At 40.5% G+C, this 25,401-nt stretch overlaps 1 protein-coding gene across 1 annotated transcript; it reads left to right on the forward strand.

Moving 5' to 3' along the window:
* The first annotated feature begins 10,400 nt into the window (after positions 1–10,400).
* On the forward strand, positions 10,401–24,376 carry LOC133824994 (protein EXPORTIN 1A-like). The gene is made up of 4 exons (XM_062258000.1): positions 10,401–10,439; positions 10,654–10,751; positions 10,993–11,101; positions 24,246–24,376. The coding sequence occupies exons 1-4, from the start codon at positions 10,401–10,403 to the stop codon at positions 24,279–24,281; spliced, it is 282 nt and encodes a 93-aa protein (XP_062113984.1). The 3' UTR covers positions 24,282–24,376.
* Positions 24,377–25,401: the final 1,025 nt, after the last annotated feature.

Below are 25,401 nucleotides of genomic sequence, written 5' to 3' on the forward strand. Positions count from 1 at the left end.
ATGAATGGCTCGAGTTCCATCTTTTTTCTCTTTTCTCTTGTGACTAGAATTTTTCAATATATTTCTCAATTAAAATTACAAAAATTCATGTGCCCCATAAATGGCTTACACAATGTTGACGGTGAAATCTCGTCAATGAAATTAGATCGGAAAACTCAAAGGTAAGTCAGGTGATGTTTATATAAGAACTTAGGATAAACTTTAAGGACAAGTAAACCCAGATCAATAGTGGAGCAAGCCTTTGTATATTTCTCAATAGCCTCTGCATACAATGAATTTTCCAACCCCCTTCCAAGTGGAAGTGAGATTACTTTTATAGTGGGCTCTAATGGCCTCTGATACAGGGTGGTCCAGGGGACCAGATGGTACATGAATACATTAGCAGGAGAGTGGTTTCAGGGGTACTGGTGTCGGCTCCAGTACATGGTCAGAATCCGTGGGGATGTCTCCACTACCTACTGAGTACGAGTGTCGGAGGTTGTCTGGTGTGGACCGTAGCAAGTTCTTCACTCGTACGGCCACTACTCGTCTGACAGGGGCTCAGCGTCCGTACTCCGTCTAACTTGGTGTGAATCGCTACGAGGCACCTCTAATGTACCCTTTTACATTATTCTAAGGTTCTTGTAAGTTATGGACCTTGCGGAATGGCTCCATGAAAATGAGCCGAGAGGTGTCTCGTGATGCCCTCGTCGGGACACCCCCAGCAATCCTTGTGATGGGTGGTCATGCAAGGCAAAGCCCCTAGGCACGCGAGACGGCACCTAGGCGAGGTGAGGGTCGTGGCTGCGTGAGGCGAGAGGCCGTGGCTGCATGAGGCGCGAGGCCGTAGGAGCATGAGGCGTGTGGTCGTGGCTGCATGAGGAGCGAGGACGTAGGAGCACCCGTGCGAGGCCCCTTGGAGCGAGGCCATGACCATGGCCCTTGGTGCGAGGCCCTGGTGATGTTGCGAGGCTGTGGGCGCGTGGGTCTCTTGGAGCGAGGCCATGATGCACAGCCCTTGGCGCGAGGCCCTGGTGGTGTCGCGAGGCTGCGGCCGCGCGGGTCTCTTGGAGCGAGGCCATGACGCACAGCCCCTGGCGCGAGGCCCTGGTGGTGTCGCAAGGTTGTGGGCGCGCGGGTCTCTTGGAGCGAGGCCATGACGCACAGCCCCTGGCGCGAGCCCCTGGTTATGCCGTGAGGCTATGCGCGCACGAGTCCTCTGGGTGCGCGAGGCGCGAGGCCCTTGGCCTCGTTAGGCGAGGCGACGCGAGACCCTCGGATGTGCAAGGCGCAAGGCCCTTGGCCTCGCTATGCGAGGCTATAGGTTGGTGCAAGGCTTCGGATGTGCAAGGCGCGAGGCTGTGCGAGACCCTTAGGATGAGGCACATTGCGAGGGGAGACTTGCGGGATGCGTGGGAATGGTGTTAGGGGAGACTTGCGAGATGTGGGACATGCTGCTGCATGAGAGGAGCATGGCTCAGGACAAGTAGGGCCTCACTACGCAAGGCCCTCATGCACTTGCCCTTTTACAATGCATCGCTTGGCCCCTTAGCCTAGCATACTTCATGGGTCATAAGGTGATGCTTCCCTTGGGACAATCTCCCGATTCCGCAAGACTTATGGGCCCGAGTCTAATAACATGACTAAGTGACCTTTAGACTTGTATTCCAACCATGGACTTAGAGATTTTTTTCTTTTTGGTGGATTTTTGGCATCCACACACAAGATCTAAGAAAATTTAAAAAAACAATTCCTAACCCAGTAGTACCATATAATTAACGATTCATCATTCAACCACACATTCATACAACAAAACCATCCATTCAACATACATATAAAAAAAAAATGCAAGAAAGCAACACAACATTTAATGTATACATATATATAGACCACTCTAGTACCAATGGTTGGTATTAATTTAATAAAATCAGGGACACAACGGAAGAGGATGGTGATTTTAAAAATCATTATTACCGAGTCAGGATTAATACATATATTTATACATAAAATTTACATACAGAAAGAAAATAAGAATACCTCTTGTAGCCTATCAAGAGTCCTTGAGTCTTTTTGTATAATCAAATGATCTTCCTTTCCACGCGAAGACTCACACCAAAGTCTTCCAAGTCGTTCCTCAAACACACAATGACGTGTGTGGGCACGTAAGATTCACTGGTTTGATTATTTAAGTTGTCTAGATGTTCTCAATACAAGAGATCTAGAGAGTTTGGAGAAGAGGATCTTAGAAAATTCTATCGATTGTTTCTGACTGATACGTCTGAAAAAAGATCGTAGCTTTTTCAAACTTATAAAGATAATAAAACAATTTTATTTTCTTTTAATTTAATTAATTCAAAACTGAAATGTTAGATTTTTATTTTAATTAAATTAAAATAAAAATTAAATAAACAAATAATGTCTGAGATTTAAAATTCAAATCTCATAGACACATGGCACATGAGTGTGGTGTCACTCACTGTGCAAGCACAATGAGTGGTGTGTAACACACACTCATCCATCTCTATTTTTTCTCATTTGTTTGTTTAATTAAAATTAAGACAATATATTTATTTAAAAAATAATATAAAATTATTTCAAAAATAAATATCAGTTAATTCAAAATTAACATTATCTTAATTTATTAGTTTGAATAATTATCCTATACTAAGATAATACTTAATTTTTTATAATATTAATCCAAACACTAATTAATATTAATTTCAGCTAATATAAAGTTTTTTTAAATAAAACTGGTTATTCAAACAATTAATTAATTACACATAATTATCACTTAGCCCTAGAAACTTAATTGCTTTGCAATTTAGTAATTTTCTCCATTAATCTTGCATGTGACATCTTTACCCTTGACAGTATAGGACAGAGGCGACTTGGGGATTATGGACTTATAATACTAAGCTCCAATAAAACAAACTATTAATTAAACTCTTTAATTAAATAATCATATTTATTAATTCCATTATTACCCCCACAATAAATATGGAATTGCACTCTTAGTAATTATAGAATTATATTAAAGAGTATTCTCTTGCAATCCATTAATTAATCAATATATGTAGTTGTGTCCTCTATTTATTGGTTCGCTAATTAGAGCTCGTCAAGAATTACCGTTTTACCCTTCTAATTACCTCTTGACCCTTAAGTACCATTGTAACACCCTACTACCTTAGAGTCATTACCATGTGAGTTATAAATGTGACATTAGCTTGCTAATCGAGGTTTTAGGTAAAAAGTGTGACTAAATTGAAATAAAACTCGTTTAATGACATTAATTATAAAGATTTGGACATTCATTGTAATCGTAAGAATTTATACATTTGGGATCCCAAAAATAATGTTTAGAAAATGTATTACAACTAAAAAATATAAATACGAACGACCTAAGTGACAAAACAAACCATTATAGTACATTTCCCAAAATAACCCTAGTCGTGGAAGCAGGGTAGGCCGAACATGTACCCGTCGCTCCACGCTCTCCATACTCATGGTTGGTCGACCTTACCCTTGCCTTTACCTGCACCATAGAGCACCCGTGAGCTGAAGCCCAGCAAGAAAACTCAACGCATAACAATTCACACATATCAATCTGCAATATATATAGTAAGGTAGTCAACAGACTAAACACATAGCGGCCTACACCGACCCGGGTGCTTTACAAGACCCTGGGTTCGCGATCTTCACTGAGCGGGTGGATACATCACCCTTAGAGGGTCTCGCCCTAGCAGCCTACACTCAGACTGCTCAATGCCTATCCCGACCCTTTGTCGTACCCGGCTACTTGAGGTTCTGGCCTTTGTTGTTCCCAGCCTTCGCCATTCATTCATAAACATGTATAACACAACATATCATTCATAGATATTCAGACGTATATTAAATACAAGCAATAGGGCCATGCCCTACTCTATGGGTACAATCGTTTTCTTACTTGTGTCCCAAGCTGATTGATTACCGCAATCCTGAGCACAGTCCTCTAACCTGAGCTTTGACATAAACCTAGTCACAACGCATTCATAATAACCATGCATCAAGCCCTAAACCAAATAAGAACTTCAGAATATTAATCTAGCCTTTGGGACCTTGAATTCTACTAAACTGGGTAGTAGAATCCTTCCTGAGCCTTGGCATTTGGGTTCCCGAGCTTCAAACCCTCAAACAGCCAATATTTCACATTTGAGTCGTGGCCCAGCCCTTAATGGCCGCGGCACGCTTAAGTCAGCGGGCAAAGCCCTCTCTACTGAAGGACACGGGTCGGGGTGCGCTATACCTTATGCCGCGACGCCTGGGCAAATTTCCAAGGCCTCCTGGCCTAAATGTTCAAACGGGATGCGACGCCTAATGAACAAGGTAGCGACGTGAGCCCCAAAACTCAAAATTCCACATGCATTCCATGAGCTAACCTCCCTAAAATTCAATCTAAACATACCCAATAGCCAGAGTTGAGTCCCACAATCACTCTACTACACTTTAGGCAGTGCTAACACTCTGGAAAGCTAGCGAAATCACCCCAATTTAGACCAAATTTAACTTAAGTCTAGAACTTACCTAAGCTTTATTCCCAACAAAAACATGAAAGTAACCTTACCTCGGTAAAGATTCTGAGCTTAGACTAACTTTCCAACACCCTTAGCTAGTCTTCCCCAAGTTCCTAGCTTTAAATTCTAAGTTTAACCACCACAGATTTAAAAAATTGGCTAAGTCCCCAAGAGAAGGAGAGAGAATCGAGAGAGAGAGAGAGAGCAAGAGCTGAGATTTTTTTTATGTTTATTTCTTCTGTTTCCTTCTAACTTGTTCTAGAGTCTGAGATAATTCTAAGTTTATCCCTTAGCTAAAAATGTTCAAAATACCCCAAGTCTATCTTAATCCTTTAATGCCACCAAGAGCAATTCTATCAATTGCCACAACACGCTAAATCCTCGAGTGTTCCTATAAATCCCCATTTGATTCTCGATACACCTAACCAAACTTTAAATCACCACCCATTACCCGATAATTCCTAAAATACCCCTAGGCTCCTCCCGAGCTGGGTATTCGACCCTGTTGTGACTATTTAGCTAATCTGCTCCCTAGGACCGTCTCAGATCTCACATTACGAATATATCACCACACCATCTTGGTATCAATCGAAATACACACATTTATCACATTTATGCCCTTAATGGGCCAAAATTACAATTATGCCTCTAATAACCAAATCGGGCTCATATGCATATTTAATTCACCTAAACATGCATTTCTAATCACATAATCATTTAATTCACATATTAACATAATTAAATTAATTATCGCCCACCAGGCAAGCTAATTAAGGCCCTAAGCCTTATTAGCAAATTTAGGACGCTACAACTATCCCCTCCTTATATCAGTCTCAAGCTCCCAAGTCGCCTCTTCCACTCTGTTGTTCCTCCACAATACTTTCACTAAGGCGATGGTCTTGTTCCGCAAGACTTTATCTTTTCGGTCTAGAATCTAAACTGGCTTTTCTTCATATGATAAATCTTGATCCAACTCCTAGTTCTCGTAACTCAGCACGTGTGTAGAATCTGATACATACTTCTGGAGCATGTATACATGACATACATTGTGAATCCCTAATAGAGCTGGAGACATCACCAATTTTTAGGCTACCTATAACGCCCCACGTCACTATGGCTGCTTCCTAAAATGACGACTGGACCTGCAAACCAACACGAGTCTTTCCAGCGTGCTTTGTCCTCACTCACATGCTTCCCGGGAAAACTTCCCAAGAGGTCACCCATCATGAGATTACTCCAAGTCAAGCACGCTTAACTTTGGAGTTCTCAAGTGATGGGCTATCGAAAAGAAGATGCATCTTGTTGGCATTGGTAGTACCCATCAATCTATTTAAGCTCTCTTCAACTGTGTAGTCCCATACCTACATAGTCTTAGAATCATCACACTTGACCTTCCCCCAAGCGATGTGGGATTGCACAGCTTTTACCCAGTCTTTCCCCCTGCGGATCATGAGATTCTGACTGTCACAATCACTGTCCCTTAGGGGTCCGACATCCCTGTCGGCCACACTTTCGGCTGGGTCAAGGCTCTGATACCATTTGTAACGCCCTACATCACTATGGCTGCTTCCTGGAATGACGACTGGCCCTGCAAACCAACACGAGTCTTTCCAGCGTGCTTTGTCCTCACTTGCACGCTTCCTGGGAAAACTTCCCAGGAGGTCACCCATCATGAGATTACTCCAAGTCAAGCACGCTTAATTTGGAGTTCTCAAGTGATGAGCTACCGAAAAGAAGATGCATCTTGTTGGCATAGGTAGTACACATCAATCCATTTAAGTTATCTTCAACTGTGTAGTCCCATTCCTACATAGTCTTAGAATCATCACACTTGACCTTCCCTTGGCGGTGTGGAATTACACAGCTTTTACTCGGTCTTTCCCCTTGCAGATCACAAGATTCTGACTATCACACTACCTCTCCAACTCATTCCAGAATCTCAAAGGGGCCAAAAAACCTAGGGCTCAACTTGCCCCTTACTCCAAACTGTTTCACCCCTCTCAAGGGAGAAACTCTAAGAAACATGTGATCACCGACCTGAAACTCTACGCTCCTACATCTCAAGTCTGAGTAACTCTTTTGCTGACTCTAGGAGACGAGTATTCATGCTCTAATCTTCTCAATCGCCTCATTGGTCCTCTGGACAACCTCAAGACCTAAATACTTCCTCTTAGTCGTCTCATCCCAATGGATGGGTGATCTGCACTTCCTCCATAGAGAATCTCATACGGAGCCACTCGATAGTCACCTGATAATTGTTATTGTATGAAAACTCAATCAAAGGGAGATACTTACTCTATGATCCCCCAAATTCCAGCATGTAGGCTCGCAACATATCCTCTAGTATGTGAATTGTCCTCATAGACTGTCCATCTGTCTGAGGATGATAAGCGGTACTAAACTGCCACTGTGTACCCATAGCCTTCTGTAGGCTCTCCCAAAACTTGGAGGTGAAGGTGGGGTCCCTGTCGGATATTATCGACCTCGGAGCCCCATGTAATCGCACAATTTCTTTCACATATAATTCAACATACTGCTCCACTGTATAAGTTGTCCTAACAGGCAAAAAGTGGGTTCATTTGGTGTACCTATCCACAATCACCCATACTGAATCATACTGTCCCACAGTCTTCGGTAATCCAACCACGAAATCCATGGTGATATCCTCTCACATCCACTCCGGAATCCCTAAAGGTTGCAGCAACCTTGCTGGCCTCTGATGTTCAGCCTTTACCTGTTAACAAGTCAAACACTTGGCCACATAATCCACCACATCCCTGTTCATTCCCGGACACCAATACAAGGTTCTTAAATCTTGGTACATCTTCATCGTACCCAGATGTAAAGAATAGGGAGTGTTATGAGAATCATCTAAAATCTCTCGCCATATACCAGAATCCATCAGAACGACCCTTGTACCTCAGTAAACCCATCTTTGAAGTAGAAAAGTCCTTAGTCTCTCTGGCTAAGATGCCATCTATATGCTCCCTCAACTAGGGATCCTCCTCCTGTGCTTCCTTGATCCTATCAAGGAGTGTGGACTGAAGAGTGATGTTGGCTAGCTGACCAACTACCAACTCAATACCTGCTCTAGTCATCTCTTCAGCTAACCTATCCGATATCTGCCTCGAATTGAAGAATTGTCATGGGCCCTTATGACTCAATGCATCAACCATCACATTGGCCTTCCCAGGATGGTATAGAATGTCACAGTCATAATCCTTTACCAATTCCAGTCAACGCCTCTGGCGCATATTTAGATTATTCTGAGTAAAGAAGTACTTCAAGCTCTTATGGTCAGTGTATATTTTGCACTTCTCCCCATACAAATAATGCCTCCAAACCTTTAGTGTGAATACCATCATTGCCAATTCGAGATCATGAGTGGGATACCTCTACTCATACTCCTTCAGCTGTCTCAACACGTAGGCTATCACATTCACAACTTGCATCAATACACACCGAAAACCCTGCCTGGAGGCATCGCATTAGACTACAAACACTACAACATTTTTGACCAAATATTACGGTCAAATATGACAAAATTTAAAAAGCGTTATTAATGCTATGGGTAAATAATAAGAAACAAGCGGCAACTGAAATAATAGGCGCCAATTAAAATACACGCGTGATTTTTTGGTTTTATTATCTAACCCAACCTTTCTCATCCCGTCTCTCTCACTTCTCAATCCCTAACTCTATTCTCAGTCTCTCATTCCCTCTCTCACTTCTCAACTCTATTCTCAGTCAACTCTATCTCCTTCACTTCTCTATTCTCAGTCTCACTTCTCTATCTCCTTCACATCTAACCTCTTGGATCTGTCTTCAAGTTTTACCATTTCTCATGTAGGTGGCTGGCGCAAGAGGCTGGACAGCGACAGAAATGGGGCTCAACGGTGCGTGGGCTCGACGGTATTTCTCTCTCTCCCTGCTTTCGACGGTTATGCTCTTATTTTGAGTGGATTTACTAGCTTTCACCCATTACCTCTGTTTTTTTGCCTCTCTCTTTCCATCCATCACGCGAGTTATTGGAGCACTCTTTCCATTTTGTTGAGTCGCTGGAGCACGCAGGATCGAGTCATGCCAATACGAGTCACGGTGCTCTGTCTCCCTCATGCGAGTCATGGTGGTATTTCCCTGCTGGAAGCAAGAACCTAGGAAAGAACATCTCTGTGAGGTAGTATGCTTGACCTGGTCTATTTTGCAGATCTGCTTTGGATTCGGTAGTATGCCTATTGTTGTTAGCTAGTTTAAGGATTCGGCTAAGATATAAATAGTTATTTTGGGTTTTTATTAGTAGTTTTTTTAGTAAATTGATGATGGCTCTTTTGGAAGAAGCGAAATATCATTTGATAAGTTATTAATCTGCCTTTTTTTTAATCATTGACAGAATATCAAGATTTTGATTTAACAGTGATTAGTTTTGCCTTTTGATTAAGTGACTGTTTATTTTTTCTTCCATTCGTGTGATATTCTTATGAGTTCTCCAATCTTAAAGTCTTTATGAATAACCTTAGTAGTGGTAGATTTAATGGGTTACGCTTCTCTCAGGTGCTCATATATCTTTTCATTTGTTCAGTTTTCAGTTTAATGTGAATAAATCATTTGAATATGAATATAGACACACACATATATACATTCTTTGTGTTTGTAGTATAGTAATATATATATTGTTTTTTTTAAGTGATGAAGGTGATTGAGCCTACTCCGTGAGGAAGAGGGGCTGATTTTTTTTTTTGAAGTGAGGGGCTACTTTGATCTTAGCATGAAATTTGAATATGATATTGATTTTTGATGGTCTATGTTTTGTGTTGGTGGTGCTACTGTTTTGTGTTCTCATTAACAGTTGCAAAACATTTTTTTTATTAATCCAGACTTATTTTTTTTGTCTCTGTTACAGGTTATTACTCTTGAGGATGTAATAAAGGGAATGGAGGTATAAAATTGCTTGAACTCTTATTTATTATGGCAACTTTCCTTAACCAAATTGCTATGGTCTATTATTGTTGCAGATCATGAGGGAGACTTTGATATATTTGTCACATCTTGATCACGAGGACACGGAAAAGCTGGTATGGGTTTATGGAAAATAAAGTAGTAAATGTATTGAAATATTTTTCATGTTTTCTATTTGTACCAAAGTTAGTACAAGCTTGTGTTAGCTCTAGTTTTTATTTATATTTATGTCTAATAATATTTCTGTTATGATGCGACCTATTTTGAGTGGAAATTTCTTTCAAGTCATGTGGATGCAGCTTGGGGGCTGCTGATAGTGAATAGTTTGAGGAAAAATATGAGTGGGGAATTTCTTTTATTGACCATTCAATTGAAATTATTTTCTGCATGTATAATTATAATGGAACACCTTGTTTCTATCTTGTCAGACACTTGCAGAGAAAATGTGTCATTTGATTGTGTTATATATTATTTTCATTATAAATTCTATCTTATGCTGTCTATTCTTCTTGTATGATGCAGATGCTAAAGAAGCTAAGCAAACAATTAAGTGGCGAGGATTGGAATTGGAAAAACTTAAACACATTATGTTGGGCAATAGGGTCTATATCTGGTTCGATGATGGAAGAACAGGTACATTTTTAACTTACCTTATAAATGTTATTTCTACTCATTTTCTATTTGTGGTCACTGCTTATACTTTCTGATTCAACTATAAACTCATCATTTACTTCTCGAGATATTGTCTACGTCCCACCTCCCTAGTTGTGATAATAGTTTACTTGGCATTTCTGTTTTGACTACAAAAAAATGTTTATTCTGATCAAAGATAGTCACATGTGTCAGTGTAAGCTTGTATTTTATTTCCTTGTAAATGTTAGTTACACCACATATTGTTATGAGTTTGTGAGGGCAATGTCCATGCATCTGTCATGTGGTGTTAGGGATCTTGATGTAGAACCCAGAGATCACTATTACATGCCCCTCTCATTTGGGAAAATAAGTGGGTTTGAATAGGTTTTTTCTTTTTAAAATTATTTATTTATTTATTAAAATGTTATACCTGTTTTTTGATAATGTGTTTGCATCATCAAATGCATAAGAAACATTCATGTTATGGAGGTCAATGTTTGCCCTTCATATTTTTTATGTTGGTTTGCTTTGGCAGGAGAACATATTTTTGGTTATGGTCATTCGTGACTTGCTGAATTTATGCAAAATCACGAAAGGGAAGGATAACAAAGTTGTCATCGCAAGTAACATTATGTAAGTATTCATGATTGAATGATTGATTATCTATCTTGAGTTGAGGTGGAATGCACATAGATATAGCCTGCCAGGCCATAACACCTCATTCCATCCAGATTCTTTGGTCATTTGTAGAAACCATGAATTTTAGCCACTTGATTTTAATTGAGTAAATTTGAGAACTATGAGAAACTTGGTTGGAGGTATACAACCAGTACTTTTTTGAAATCTTGTACATAATCCTCCTCTCTTTCTGCAGGTATGTTGTTGGACAGTACCCGAGGTTTCTAAGAGCTCACTGGAAGTTCCTAAAAACTGTTGTGAACAAATTGTTTGAGTTCATGCATGAGACACATCCTGGTGTTCAGGTTTTTGTTCTGTTGTTGTTTTCTTGTCTCATTAACAGTTGCAAAACATTTGCTTGAACTCTTATTTATTATAGTGTCACTAAGTGTTTTTATTTGTTATAGCTAGCTTATTAAGTATATTATAATTAAGGAATCCTGAATGGTGTCTCACATTCTTTGCAGCAGCACTAAAGGCCTCTCTGTGGTTTATATCTGGCTTTAAAGTTGGCTTTAAAGTTGGGGTTAGAACAAGGGCTATAGACACCAACAGGTAACTAGTACAAGATCAAGAAACTAAGGCATATTTATAATAGTGAGTAATACTATGTACATCAATTAATAAAAACACATTCAGTAATATTATTAGTGAATCTTTCTTTTTCAATACTACATATATATGGATCTGGCACAATGCTTCATGTACTTCTAGTGGCCTTTTGACCTTGTTTTGCTGTAGGCATGTGTTAATTTCATTAACATGTGTGTATAGATTCTTGGCTCCTACTTCACTTCTGTGATGTATGTGGAGCATTGGTGTGAGGAGAATTTCAGGAGCCTAACACTGGGCAGCCCAGATTTTTCTGACATTAAAATGGTTAGTCGCTAAAAATATACTATGTCATATACCTTTTTTTTATTGAGTTTCAGATGATCTCCAGCATATATTGTTTACAAATTGGTGCAACATAATTTGTTTTTTTAAAAACAAAACTACCTGTATTATTACTTAAGAAAAATACAAGTAAAGAAGGAAAACTCCATCAAAACAGACCAAAACAGAAATAAAAGACAGGGAATCTGGCTTTTATTTTATGTGTGTATTTTATGTTTGTGTATTTATGTATATATGTTTAACTTTACCTATTCTCTGGTTTGATACTGTAATGCCCCGAATTCTCCGATGTATTTAACGGCGTGAACAGTAGGCCGGGAGGGCCGTACTTGCTTAATTATGTTATTAATTGATAAAATGCATGTATATGTTGATTGTATTATGATATGATGTGAAATGCATGCATGTGAGTCCATATTTGTTATTACAGGGGTGTGATGGTAATTTGGCCCGTTGAGGGTAAATTGATTATTTATTCGCATGTTGGTGATATAATTTGAGACCACATTATGATGTGGGTTTGTTCGAGCCATTTGGCATGAGACGATCAAGGAATGTTTAATATCGGTTTGGTCATAACAGGCTTAAGCTCGGGGCTCAGGGTGAGTCTCGGGGTGTTTTAATGATTAGAGTGTTACCGGGCATTAAAGGGTAACGGGAGGTGAAATATTGGTGTTTGAGGATATTGAGATTAACGGGAATTGGGAAGCGTTAGCTATGATTAACGGGATTAGTGGAAAGTGTCAAAATTACCCTTGAGTGGTTTTAGAAGCTTTATTATACCTAGGGGTATAATGGTCTTTTGGTATTTGGATATATATGATGTATAGATGGCTGTAAAACAGAACCCAAAATAGAGTTCCCTTCTTCTCCTTCCCGTACATTCATCTCCATAGTTTCTCTTCTTTGGAATTTTGAGCTCAAGTGTGGAGCTAAGCTAGGAAATCAAGGGGCTAAGGTTGTGGAACTAGTTCAGCCATTGGAGAGGGTTCAATACCAAGTTTGAGGTAAGCTTTGATCATTACTTTTCTGGTTTTGCCCTGTTTTAAAGATAGTTTTCAGCTCTTGATTTTGGTGTGGAAAGTTGGAATTAAGGGGAGTTCTTGAGGTGTTTTACTTGGGTTATGTTGGGGGAGAGTTATGGGTGATGTTTGGAGGTTTAAATGGGTGTTTGAGAGAGGTTTGGGTGGTGTTTAAATTGGGTGTGAAGGGTTGGTTTCAAGGGAAAACGCAAGGGAAGAAAAACAGGGGTTTTGGCTGAAATGGGCGTTGCGCCGCGGCATGGCCAGGGTGTGCCGCGGCCCTTGGGAGCTGCTGGGTTTAGGCGCCTCTGTTTGAGGGGCGGGCCGCGGCATGGCCAAGGAGGGCCGCGGCCCTTAAGGCATTTTTTTCCAAAGAGAGCTTTTTGGCTCGGGGATGCAAGCCTAAGGCCTCGGGGTTGAACCTACTACCCGGTTGAGTAGTGTTTGAGGTCCAGGAGGTTAGGTTTTGGTTTGGGAACCTTTTATTATTCATTTTATTGATGGAATCCCATAATTTGGTTATGACCAGGTAACCGCTAAAGGACCAAAAGGTCGATCGTTCTCAGGGTCATTCTTTTATCTGTTCTAGCTCGGACAAAAGGTAAGAAAACTGCACCCAAAGTGTGACATGCATGGATATTTGTGAGGCATGTTGATTGTATAAATATGGACATGGATTGAATACAGAATCAACAAAAGTGTTAGTATCAGCTGTGAGGCTGTGACTTATTTGTCAGGCTCGGCAGTGTTACTGGACACAGGTCAGGAAGCGCTGACTTACTTGTCAGAACGGCCTTAGCGTGAATCACGCAAGCCAACAGAGATTAGATCTAATCGATTACTAGCATTGAATGACTCAAGGAGCATTAATGCCTGACCGACCCTGAGGGTCGATGAACAAACAGAGCTTGGAGGCTAGTGGCTTACCTATCAGCCACTCTCCCGCTAGAAAAGAGAGCCTGGAGGCTAGTGGCTTACTTAGCAGCCACTCTCCCGCTAAAATCATGTGTTATTCATTTGTTTGAAATCTTTATGCTCAGTGTGGTTATAATGATAATCATTTGATAATGTTTATGAAAAGTATTATGTTTTCTTGCTGGGCTTTGGCTCATGGGTGCTATGTGGTGTAGGTAAAGGGAAAGAAAAGCTCACCTACCCTTGAGTGGAGAGCTGATGTGGTGATGTGTACATATGCTGCCGCTTGACCACCACGGCCAAGGCATTCTCAGAGGAACTAGGGGGTTTACCCTATTTTTTTGCCGCTTAGGTCGGCGGGATTGTAATTTAAAACAGTAGTGACCATTTTGCACTGAGAACCACTTGTAAATGTTTTGTTTGGCTCTGCAGAGCAGTTTGTAATAAAATCTCCATTTCCTTTTTATTGGTTTTATACCTTAACCCATTAATTACACTTAGAGCACGTTTTTTACCAAAGGACTCAGGTAACGAGTCAAATTTCCGGTCCACCCTTCACCGTAACTGTTCTGGGGTAGCCAGGGCGTTACAACTTGGTATCAGAGCTATGCCAAGGTTAAGGTTCCTGTAGACTGGCTGGGCATGTACACACATCACTGAAGTAAAGCTCGACTCTTGGTTTGGTAACTCTTTATGTAGTTATGTGCATAATTGCCTAAATGTGGTGCAAATGCTTTACCTATATGCATGAGATATTATGTACTGCAATGTGATACATGCTGAGTGCTGAGTGCCATAAACATGTATCTGTTGTGCATATTGAATGACTGTGGAAAAATGATAATTGTCTGCTTGTTCTTGGACCGTGATGCGGCAAGAGGTTTAGTTATTACTACCTGACTGGCCGTATTGGTTATTATTATTTCAATAAGGTATCAGTGACAGAATGAACCCAGAACAGACAGACACTACAGCTGGCCAGAGTGGTCAGGGTCAGAATAATGACAATAGTCAGGGTCAAGAGAATGACCAATCCCAGATTCCACAGCCAGCACCTGCGAACTGGCAGCAGTTGTTTAGTGATTTACAGGCTATAGTGTTGAAACAGGGAGAGGAGCTTCGTCTCCTGAGGCAGCAATAAGTGCCTGCAGTGGTTAATTTACCAGAGGCACCTTCTGTGTCAGTGCCAGTTATTGGGCAGCAGCCTGGGGTTGAAAACAGATTGGAACCTCTTTATGAGCGGTTCAGGAAACAGCAACCTCCAGTTTTTGAAGGCAGCGCTGATCCTATTAAAGCTGAACAATGGATGAGCATGCTTAACACTATTCTTGACTTTATGAAGGTAGTGGGTAGTGAGAGGGTGGCCTGTGCTGCCTATATGTTTCGGGAAGATGCCCGGATTTGGTGGGAGGTGGTTGGCCAGACCAAGGATGTTAATCTCCTGAGCTGGGAGGAGTTTCAGACCTTGTTTAATGAGAAGTACTATAACGATGCTATAAGAGCGGCGAAGGCCGATGAATTTATGAGGCTACTTCAGGGAAGCTTATCAGTTACTGAATATGCCTTAAGGTTTGACCGTTTGGCAAAGTTTGCCAAAGAGCTGGTGCCCACTGATGGGACCAGGAGAGAGAGATTCCTCCAGGGGTTACAGCCTAGGTTAGCCCGTGACGTTCGCATCACCACTGTGGCAGGAGTCACTACTTATGCACAGGCGGTGGAGAAGGCACTCACAGCTGAGAGTGCAGAGATTAAGATCTGGCGTGACAATGCAACCAGAAGGGATTTCAGGAGGCCAGGTCCTCCATTTGTTGGTTCTGGTAGGGGTGTTGGCCCCAGTGATCAGAAGAGGAAGGTTCCTGATACCTTCCCAGTTCCAGGTTCTGACAGGAGACCTCGTGGTATTACAATAGGTCATCCTGGGAGCAATGAAGCCTGGAAGACTCATCCCGAATGCCCTAAGTGCAAGAAGCGTCATTTGGGAGAGTGTAGGGCAAAGGCCTGCTATTTGTGTGGAGTAGTGAGTCATCTTAAGAAAGATTGCCCTCAGATAGGGAAAGAGGAACCCAGAAAGGTGGACAGCTCGACCCCAACTCGAGTGTTCACATTGACTCAAGCAGAAGCTGAGGCTTCCCCCTCAGTTGTTACAGGTCAGCTTCTTAGTGCAGGAACCCCTTATCATGTGTTAATTGATTCTGGTGCTACACATTCCTTTGTTGCTAGTAGCATTATTGATAGGTTGTGTAGACCTTGTGATTTCTATGCTGTGGGGTTTGGTACTTTGTTACCTACTGGGGAGATAGTGGTATCCAGAAGATGGGTCAGATCTTTGCCAGTGACAGTAGAGGGCAGAGAGTTGTCAGTGGATTTGATAGAGTTAGTTATGACTGACTTTGATATGATACTAGGTATGGATTGGTTGGCAAAGTATGGGGCAACTATTGACTGCAGAAGGAAGATGGTCACCTTTGAGCCTGAGGGTGAGGATCCTTTTGTGTTTGTTGGTATTGTGCATGGACCCCGTATTCCTATGATTTCTGTGTTGAGGGCCAGGGATCTTTTGCTGAGAGGATGCATTGGATTCTTAGCCAGTGTGGTTGACACCACTCAGGTCATGCCAGTGGGACCAGAGGATACTAGACTTGTGTGTGAGTTTCTGGATGTGTTTCCAGAAGATTTGCCAGGGTTGCCACCACACAGGGAGATTGAGTTCGTTATAGAATTGGCACCAGGGACGGAGCCAGTGTCTAGAGCACCATACAGAATGGCCCCAGCTGAGTTGAAAGAATTGAAAGTGCAGTTGCAAGAGCTGCTGGATATGGGTTTCATTAGACCTAGTTTCTCACCCTGGGGTGCACCAGTTCTGTTTGTAAAGAAGAAAGATGGTTCTCTGAGAATGTGTATAGATTACAGGGAACTGAAAAAGTTGACAATTAAGAATAAGTATCCTTTGCCAAGGATAGATGATCTGTTCGATCAGTTGCAAGGTATGAAGGTATTCTCTAAGATCGACCTTCGTTCTGGTTATCACCAGCTGAGGGTCAAGGAGGGAGATATACCGAAGACTGCTTTTCGTACCAGGTATGGGCATTATGAGTTTCTAGTTATGTCATTTGGGTTGACTAATGCTCCTGCTGCTTTCATGGATATGATGAACAGAGTGTTTAGGGATTACTTAGACCAGTTTGTGATCGTCTTCATCGATGATATTCTGGTATATTCTCAGACTGAGGTAGAGCATGAGCAGCATCTGAGGTTGGTTCTACAGAGACTGAGAGAACACAGGTTGTTTGCAAAGTTCAAGAAGTGTAGAAGTGTGAGTTCTGGTTGTCTCAGGTATCCTTTCTTGGACACATTATCAGTAAGGAGGGGATTAAGGTAGATCCAGCAAAGATCGAAGCGGTCAGAGATTGGCCAAGGCCAAAGAATGCTTCTGAGGTTCGAAGTTTCCTTGGATTGGCAGGTTATTACAGGCGGTTCGTGGAAGGGTTCTCGAAGATTGCTAGTGCTTTGACTGAGCTGACACGCAAGAGCCAGAAATTTGTGTGGTCAGATAAGTGTGAGAACAGCTTCCAGGAACTGAAGCAGAGATTGATTACAGCTCCAATTCTGAGTCTTCCGACAGACCAGGAGAAGTTTGTGATTTACTGTGATGCTTCTCATCAGGGTTTGGGCTGTGTTTTGATGCAATCAGAGAGGGTTATTGCCTATGCTTCTCGTCAGTTGAAGGAGTATGAAAAAAGGTATCCTACTCATGATCTGGAGTTGGCGGCGGTGGTTTTTGCTTTAAAGATATGGAGGCACTATCTCTATGGGGAGAAGTGTGAGATTTATACAGACCACAAGAGCCTGAAGTATTTCTTCACCCAGAAAGACCTGAATATGAGGCAAAGGCGTTGGCTGGAGTTAGTGAAAGACTATGACTGTGAGATTTTGTATCATCCAGGGAAAGCCAACGTGGTAGCTGATGCTTTGAGCCGGAAAGGTCCGGGGCAGATTCATGGTATGAGGCTGATAGCCAAAGAGTTAGCAGATGATATGACCAGAGCTGGTATAGAGTTGCTGGTGGGCCAGTTGGCTAATATTACGCTACAGTCTACACTGTTAGAGAGAATTAAAGAGGGTCAGTTGAGTGATCCTCAGCTGATCAGGATCAGGGAGGATGTTTTGGCTGGAGCATCCAGGGATTATACAGTGTCTGAGGTAGGCTTGTTGAGATATAAAGGACGGATATGTGTTCCGTTAGACACTGCATTGAGGCGAGAGATTCTGGATGAATCTCATACTACACCTTACTCTTTACATCTAGGCACCACGAAGATGTACCAGGATGTGAGATAGTTATATTGGTGGCCGGGGATGAAGAGAGATGTAGTAGAGTATGTGGTTAAGTGCTTGACATGTCAACAAGTCAAGGCTGAGCATCAGAGGCCGGCAGGGTCGCTGCAGCCTCTGGATATTCATGAGTGGAAGTGGGAAGACATCACGATGGATTTTGTGGTGGGCTTGGCCAGGACTACTGGTCAGCATGATTCCGTTTGGGTGATAGTGGATCGCTATACCAAGTCAGCTCACTTCTTGCCAGTGAGGACTACATATACGATTGATCAGTATGCGGATCTCTATGTGAGAGAGATCGTGCGGCTCCATGGTGCACCTAGGTCGATTGTGTTAGATCGGGACCCCGCGTTTACTTCCAAGTTTTGGGGAAGTTTGCAGAAAGCCATGGGGACAAAGTTGAAGTTCAGTACAGCTTATCATCCTCAGACAGATGGAAAATCTGAGAGGACGATCCAGATTTTAGAGGACATGCTGAGGGCATGTGTACTGGATTTCGGTGGTTCTTGGATTAAGTAGCTGCCTTTGATAGAGTTCTCCTACAACAACAGTTACCAATCTACCATTGGAGTAGCACCTTATGAGATGCTATATGGTAGGAAGTGCAGATCTCCCATTCATTGGGATGAGACAGGAGAAAGGAGATACTTAGGTCCTGATGCAGTACAGAGGACCAGTGAGGCTATAGAGAAGATTAGAGCTAGAATGCTTGCTTCTCAGAGTAGACAGAAGAGCTATGCAGATCCCAAACGCAGGAACGTGGAGTTCCAGGTAGGAGACTATGTTTTCCTCAGAGTCTCGCCATGGAAAGAGGTGAGAAGGTTTGGGAAGAAGGGCAAGCTGAGTCCTAGATTTGTAGGTCCATTTGAGATCCTGGAGAGGATTGGTCAAGTGGCTTACAGACTGGCTTTGCCTCCGGCGTTGTCTGCCGTGCATAATGTGTTCCATGTATCAGCTCTTCGGAGGTATGTATCTGATGTGGGCCATATTCTGAGTTATGAAGATCTGGAGCTTGAGCCAGATCTCTCCTTTGAGGAGCAGCCAGTTCAGATACTTGATAGAAAGGACAAGGTCCTCAGGAACAAGACAATACCTTTGGTTAAGGTATTGTGGAGGAACAGCAAGGTTGAGGAGGCGACCTGGGAGCTGGAGTCAGATATGCGGAGTCAGTATCCCGAGCTGTTCAGGTAAATTTCGGGGACGAAATTTCAGTAAGGAGGGGATAGTTGTAATGCCCCGAATTCTCCGATGTATTTAACAGCGTGAACAGTAGGTCGGGAGGGCCGTACTTGCTTAATTATGTTATTAATTGATAAAATGCATGTATATGTTGATTGTATTATGATATGATGTGAAATGCATGCATGTGAGTCCATATTTTTTATTATAGGAGTGTGATGGTAATTTGGCCCGTTGAGGGTAAATTGATTATTTATTCGCATGTTGGTGATATAATTTGAGACCACATTATGATGTGGGTTTGGTCGAGCCATTTGGCATGAGACGATCAAGGAATGTTTAATATCGGTTTGGTCATAACAGGCTTAAGCTCGGGGCTCAGGGTGAGTCTCGGGGTGTTTTAATGATTAGAGTGTTACCGGGCATTAAAGGGTAACGGGAGGTGAAATATTGGTGTTTGAGGATATTGAGATTAACGGGAATTAGGAAGCGTTAGCTATGATTAACGGGATTAGTGGAAAGTGTCAAAATTACCCTTGAGTGGTTTTAGAAGCTTTATTATACCTAGGGGTATAATGGTCTTTTGGTATTTGGATATATATGATGTATAGATGGCTGTAAAACAGAACCCAAAACAGAGTTCCCTTCTTCTCCTTCCCGTACATTCATCTCCATAGTTTCTCTTCTTTGGAATTTTGAGCTCAAGTGTGGAGCTAAGCTAGGAAATCAAGGGGCTAAGGTTGTGGAACTAGTTCAGCCATTGGAGAGGGTTCAATACCAAGTTTGAGGTAAGCTTTGATCATTACTTTTCTGGTTTTGCCCTGTTTTAAAGATAGTTTTCAGCTCTTGATTTTGGTGTGGAAAGTTGGAATTAAGGGGAGTTCTTGAGGTGTTTTACTTGGGTTATGTTGGGGGAGAGTTATGGGTGATGTTTGGAGGTTTAAATGGGTGTTTGAGAGAGGTTTGGGTGGTGTTTAAATTGGGTGTGAAGGGTTGGTTTCAAGGGAAAACGCAAGGGAAGAAAAACAGGGGTTTTGGCTGAAATGGGCGTTGCGCCGCGGCATGGCCAGGGTGTGCCGCGGCCCTTGGGAGCTGCTGGGTTTAGGCGCCTCTGTTTGAGGGGCGGGTCGCGGCATGGCCAAGGAGGGCCGCGGCCCTTAAGGCATTTTTTTCCAAAGAGAGCTTTTTGGCTCGGGGATGCAAGCCTAAGGCCTCGGGGTTGAACCTACTACCCGGTTGAGTAGTGTTTGAGGTCCAGGAGGTTAGGTTTTGGTTTGGGAACCTTTTATTATTCATTTTATTGATGGAATCCCATAATTTGGTTATGACCAGGTAACCGCTAAAGGACCAAAAGGTCGATCGTTCTCAGGGTCATTCTTTTATCTGTTCTAGCTCGGACAAAAGGTAAGAAAACTGCACCCAAAGTGTGACATGCATGGATATTTGTGAGGCATGTTGATTGTATAAATATGGACATGGATTGAATACAGAATCAACAAAAGTGTTAGTATCAGCTGTGAGGCTGTGACTTATTTGTCAGGCTCGGCAGTGTTACTGGACACAGGTCAGGAAGCGCTGACTTACTTGTCAGAACGGCCTTAGCGTGAATCACGCAAGCCAACAGAGATTAGATCTAATCGATTACTAGCATTGAATGACTCAAGGAGCATTAATGCCTGACCGACCCTAAGGGTCGATGAACAAACAGAGCTTGGAGGCTAGTGGCTTACCTATCAGCCACTCTCCCGCTAGAAAAGAGAGCCTGGAGGCTAGTGGCTTACTTAGCAACCACTCTCCCGCTAAAATCATGTGTTATTCATTTGTTTGAAAGCTTTATGCTCAGTGTGGTTATAATGATAATCATTTGATAATGTTTATGAAAAGTATTATGTTTTCTTGCTGGGCTTTGGCTCATGGGTGCTATGTGGTGCAGGTAAAGGGAAAGAAAAGCTCACCTACCCTTGAGTGGAGAGCTGATGTGGTGATGTGTACATATGCGGCCGCTTGACCACCACAGCCAAGGCGTTCTCAGAGGAACTAGGGGGTTTACCCTATTTTTTTGCCGCTTAGGTCGGCGGGATTGTAATTTAAAACAGTAGTGACCATTTTGCATTGAGAACCACTTGTAAATGTTTTGTTTAGCTCTGCAGAGCAGTTTGTAATAAAATCTCCATTTCCTTTTTATTGGTTTTATACCTTAACCCATTAATTACACTTAGAGCACGTTTTTGACCAAAGGACTCAGGTAACGAGTCAAATTTCCGGTCCACCGTTCACTGTAACTGTTCTGGGGTAGCCAGGGCGTTACAGATACCATTTCTCTAATCTGTATTATTTGGTCTTTTTGCTTCAGTTACCTCAACATATTGAGATACAATAATAGGGTACTCTTCCTTGTTGTTACATGTTTCTTAATTACAGTTAGTGAGGAAAACCATTCACATAATATATGAAGAACTATATGTTTCTCTTTTCTGTTTTTGACGCTTTAACATTGCATTTCTTAGCGGCCCTTCAACTTTGTTGCATTTCTGCTTTTGAGCATTTGTATCTTTCATTTCATATGAACATGCTTGTTTTGGTAAAAAAAAAACTTTGTGAATGTTTAGACATATACCTGTCCCTCTCATATTAGTTATGCTTTTAATTTGTCTCATTCTTGGTTGATGAATACTTAGTTCTTACTTTTTGCACTTTTTATTTATAACTTTGGCCACTGTATTATGACTTAGAAACACTTAGTTAGCTTTGATTTCTATCTTTTGCATGGTTGTTGAAGTAAGTACATCTGTGATGTTGAAAGTTTTCTTAATGTTTTTTAGGATGACATTGTTCTTAATTCTTTGTGCAGGCATGCACTTAGACTCTGATCTAGTGATCTTAAGCTTGAAGGCAATTGGAAAACTCAAGGTGAAATATTTTCATACAAGTATGCTTCATTTATAATCATGAAATTATTTTATGTATATGGTTTATCTACTCTCAACATTTGAAGAAATGACCTACTGAGTTTGCTCTTGCTTTTGATCCCATCTTTATTTTCTTTGAGACTCGAGTTTTGGCTTAAGAAATTCCACTTAGTCTGGATCAAATTCAAGGTGTTGAGCTTTTTATTTCACCTTTATTCAATTAAGAAATTGAGTGACTTCATATTATTTTCATTCGTTGCCTACATATATTTAAATTTGCCCTTTCATTGAGCTAATTTTAATCAGAAAGTAAGTCAATAAAAATAATATGATGTTAAAACGAAGATGATGCCAAAAAAGTGTATAAATTGACTTTGAAGTCTTGATCTTTGCTCCTATTGTAAATATTTATTGTTTAAATTGTTCTCTATGCATAATCTGTCTCTGTTTTGAATTTTCTCTCTCTCCACTCTTTTGTCTACCTAACTCCCTTCCCAGACTTTCTCTCATCTTTAAATTAGTTTAAGTATACATAGGGTGCAATGATATAAACTTGCCCAAGTCAGTAGATTGTAAGCTATTGTAATAACAATTTCTTTTCCTACCATATGATATAAACTTGCCTAAATTGCAAATTCTTTTCCTACCATGTGAATGTAATCTTTATGCAGAGCAAAGCAGAAGAGATGATTTGGAGTCTCTTGGTTATGTGCTTATGTATTTTTTGAGGGGAAGGTTGGATATTTATGTGATATGCTGAAATCTATTTTCCTTTGTTTCATTGCTCTGTTTCACCATATTATTTACTTATTTTCTTTACTAGTCTTCCTTGGCAGGGATTAAAAGCAGGTACGAAAAAACAGAAATACGACAAGAACAGTGAAAAGAAGATGCTTACTCCCATAGAGGTATGATCTTAAGCTCTTGCAAGTAGTGTAGGGTGAAGTTAGCATTTATAACTCTCATATGAGTATGGTATTATTAGCTCATTACAGATGGTTGGTGGTGAATTTTTCAGCTCACTTCCATTGATACCATGTACTGTTATTTTTTAAAGTAAAGGCATGGGAGATACTGATATGCCTACTACTTTGACAGGTTCTTTGTTTATTCTGTATACTTTCTCTTATTTATGTTTATTCTGTTTTCCCCCTTTTGTAGCAACCAAGTGGGAAACTGGTTCTAAATCATGGGCCATCTGCAGAGAGAATAGAGAGACCTTCAGGTTTGTTCTTTTTTTTCTTGGAAACATCCACCCTCGCTGCCCTAGTGGACATTGTTTGCACATGTTTAGAAACTCTATTATGTGGTCAGGGAATTTTTGAGCCTTTTTCTCCTTATTTAATGTTGAAGTTAAACTAATTGCTCATTGTTTTATGTTGGAAGTTAAACTGTGCTGAGCCTTTTACATATTTTATTTGTATTCAAGAACCTTGAAAATATATGTAAAACAGATATATCTTTTGTATTGAAATGAATGGTCTAGACTATAAAGAGGAAATTTGCTAGATGGGGTCTAGTGAGGCATAGTCCTTGTGCAATCACATGATACAATTGCAATTAGATGTGTTAGGCATGTCCCATATCTATAGATCTGTTTGTTCAAATAGATTTGAATGATTAATCTTAAAGAAATTTTATTTGCTTAATTGGTTGACCATTAGACTTGTTCAACACAGTTGTAGGCCATCTTTTTCATGATTTTTGTAAACCATGTCCAGCCACTGCTTAACTGGCCTTTTCTTTTTATTTGCTCATAAGCAGTTGCTTCAACTAAATTGGGGAAGATATTGAACTCCTATGCCATATTGGCCATGAAAATGTAAGGACTGTAAGAATTAGAATAGCTCCTTAAGCTCTTAGCCATTTGAACTCCTTAAGCGATTTAGCCATTTGAACTCCTTAAGCGATTTTAACATTTTTTACTAATTTTGACCTCATTACTGACTAGTTCATAAGAGAATTTGGGTTTAGTTTTACACTAATGAACATGACTATTTCATATATGTTTCATATCTTGCAAAGCTGCTTTGTTATGGTTTATACTGTACATATTTTTGTTTAATCTAACATTACTTACTTAAGTAGTGTTGGGTTTCATTGCTTTTTTCTTTTCATATATGTTTCATTGCAGAGTTAAATTGTTTGACAATAAGAAGAGATTAACAGTTGTAGGCTTTAATAAATTTCAGAGCAACATCATGAGGAGGTTTGCCTTGGAAACCTGAGGAGATTTCAATTTAGAGAGCTTCAGATGGCAACAAACAACTTCAGCAGCAAGTACTTGGTTGGATGATGAATTGAAGGATGGAACAAGTTTCATGTATGATTTACTTTTGTGTATCTTGTAATGTTTATGTTTTTCATTTTTAAAGTAAAAAATGTTCAAGATTATAAAAATTTATTATGTTATGCTTTCAAATTTAAGTTAGAACTAAGATCTCATGAAGTAGACATATTCATGGTTTGAATTAGTTATTGTTTAATGTAATACTTGTGGTTTATCAATCTATTGAGAATTACATTTTATGATTAATTTTGATTTTTTTTTATCAAAATACAATAATGAAAATCTTTTAATTAAAAAAAACCTTATAAGTATACTTATCAAAATAAAATTTAAAATATATTATCCACACTAAAGTAACAAAATTTTATTACTAGACTTTTAATATGTTATGATTTAGAAATATATTATAAGCATAACAAATCGTTATGATTTATATAATATAACAAACTAAAAATGCTATAAAAATAATCAAATGTAACAGTGGAAAAGTGTTATGCATAAAGTATAAGATTAAACTCCAAATTTATAATCAAATACTCTATCTAAATGTTATTATTTGAATATTATAGCAACTAAAAATGTAATGCCCCAGATTCTCTAATATGGTTTAATGGCTGGATTAGTGGGCCGGGAGGGCCATAACTGCTTAATTACGCCATTAAATGTGTTATGCATGTATATGTGAATTATATTATAATATGATGTTAAATGCATGCATGTGGGCCCGCATTTTAATTACAGGGGTGTGATGGTCATTTGGCTCATTGAGAGTATAATTGTATAATTGTATAATTGTCGATGATATGTGTTGAGACCACATTATAATGTGGGTTTGTTCGAGCTATTCGGCATGAGACGATCTTAGAATAATGATTAGCGGTTTAGTCACAACAGGTGTAAGTGTCGGGGCTTGGATTGAGTCTTGGGGTGATTTTAATGATTTGAGTGTTACCGGGTATTAACGGGTAACGGGTTGTGAATTATTGGTGTTTGAGATTATTGAGAATAGCGGGAATTGGAGAGCGTTAATTATGATTAACGAGATAGGAGGGAAGTAC

This window comes from Humulus lupulus, chromosome 3 (assembly GCF_963169125.1).
Source record: "Humulus lupulus chromosome 3, drHumLupu1.1, whole genome shotgun sequence".
Taxonomy (NCBI): domain Eukaryota; kingdom Viridiplantae; phylum Streptophyta; class Magnoliopsida; order Rosales; family Cannabaceae; genus Humulus; species Humulus lupulus.

What these genes read in the sequence shown, in the direction of transcription:
- LOC133824994 (XM_062258000.1), top strand. Translation starts at nt 10,401, where the DNA reads ATGTCCATGCATCTGTCATGTGGTGTTAGGGATCTTGAT. An exon ending in GTCATCGCAAGTAACATTAT is followed by an intron (nt 10,752 to 10,992) that starts GTAAGTATTCAT and finishes CTCTTTCTGCAG; the next exon opens with GTATGTTGTTGGACAGTACC. An exon ending in AGACACATCCTGGTGTTCAG is followed by an intron (nt 11,102 to 24,245) that starts GTTTTTGTTCTG and finishes AATAAATTTCAG; the next exon opens with AGCAACATCATGAGGAGGTT.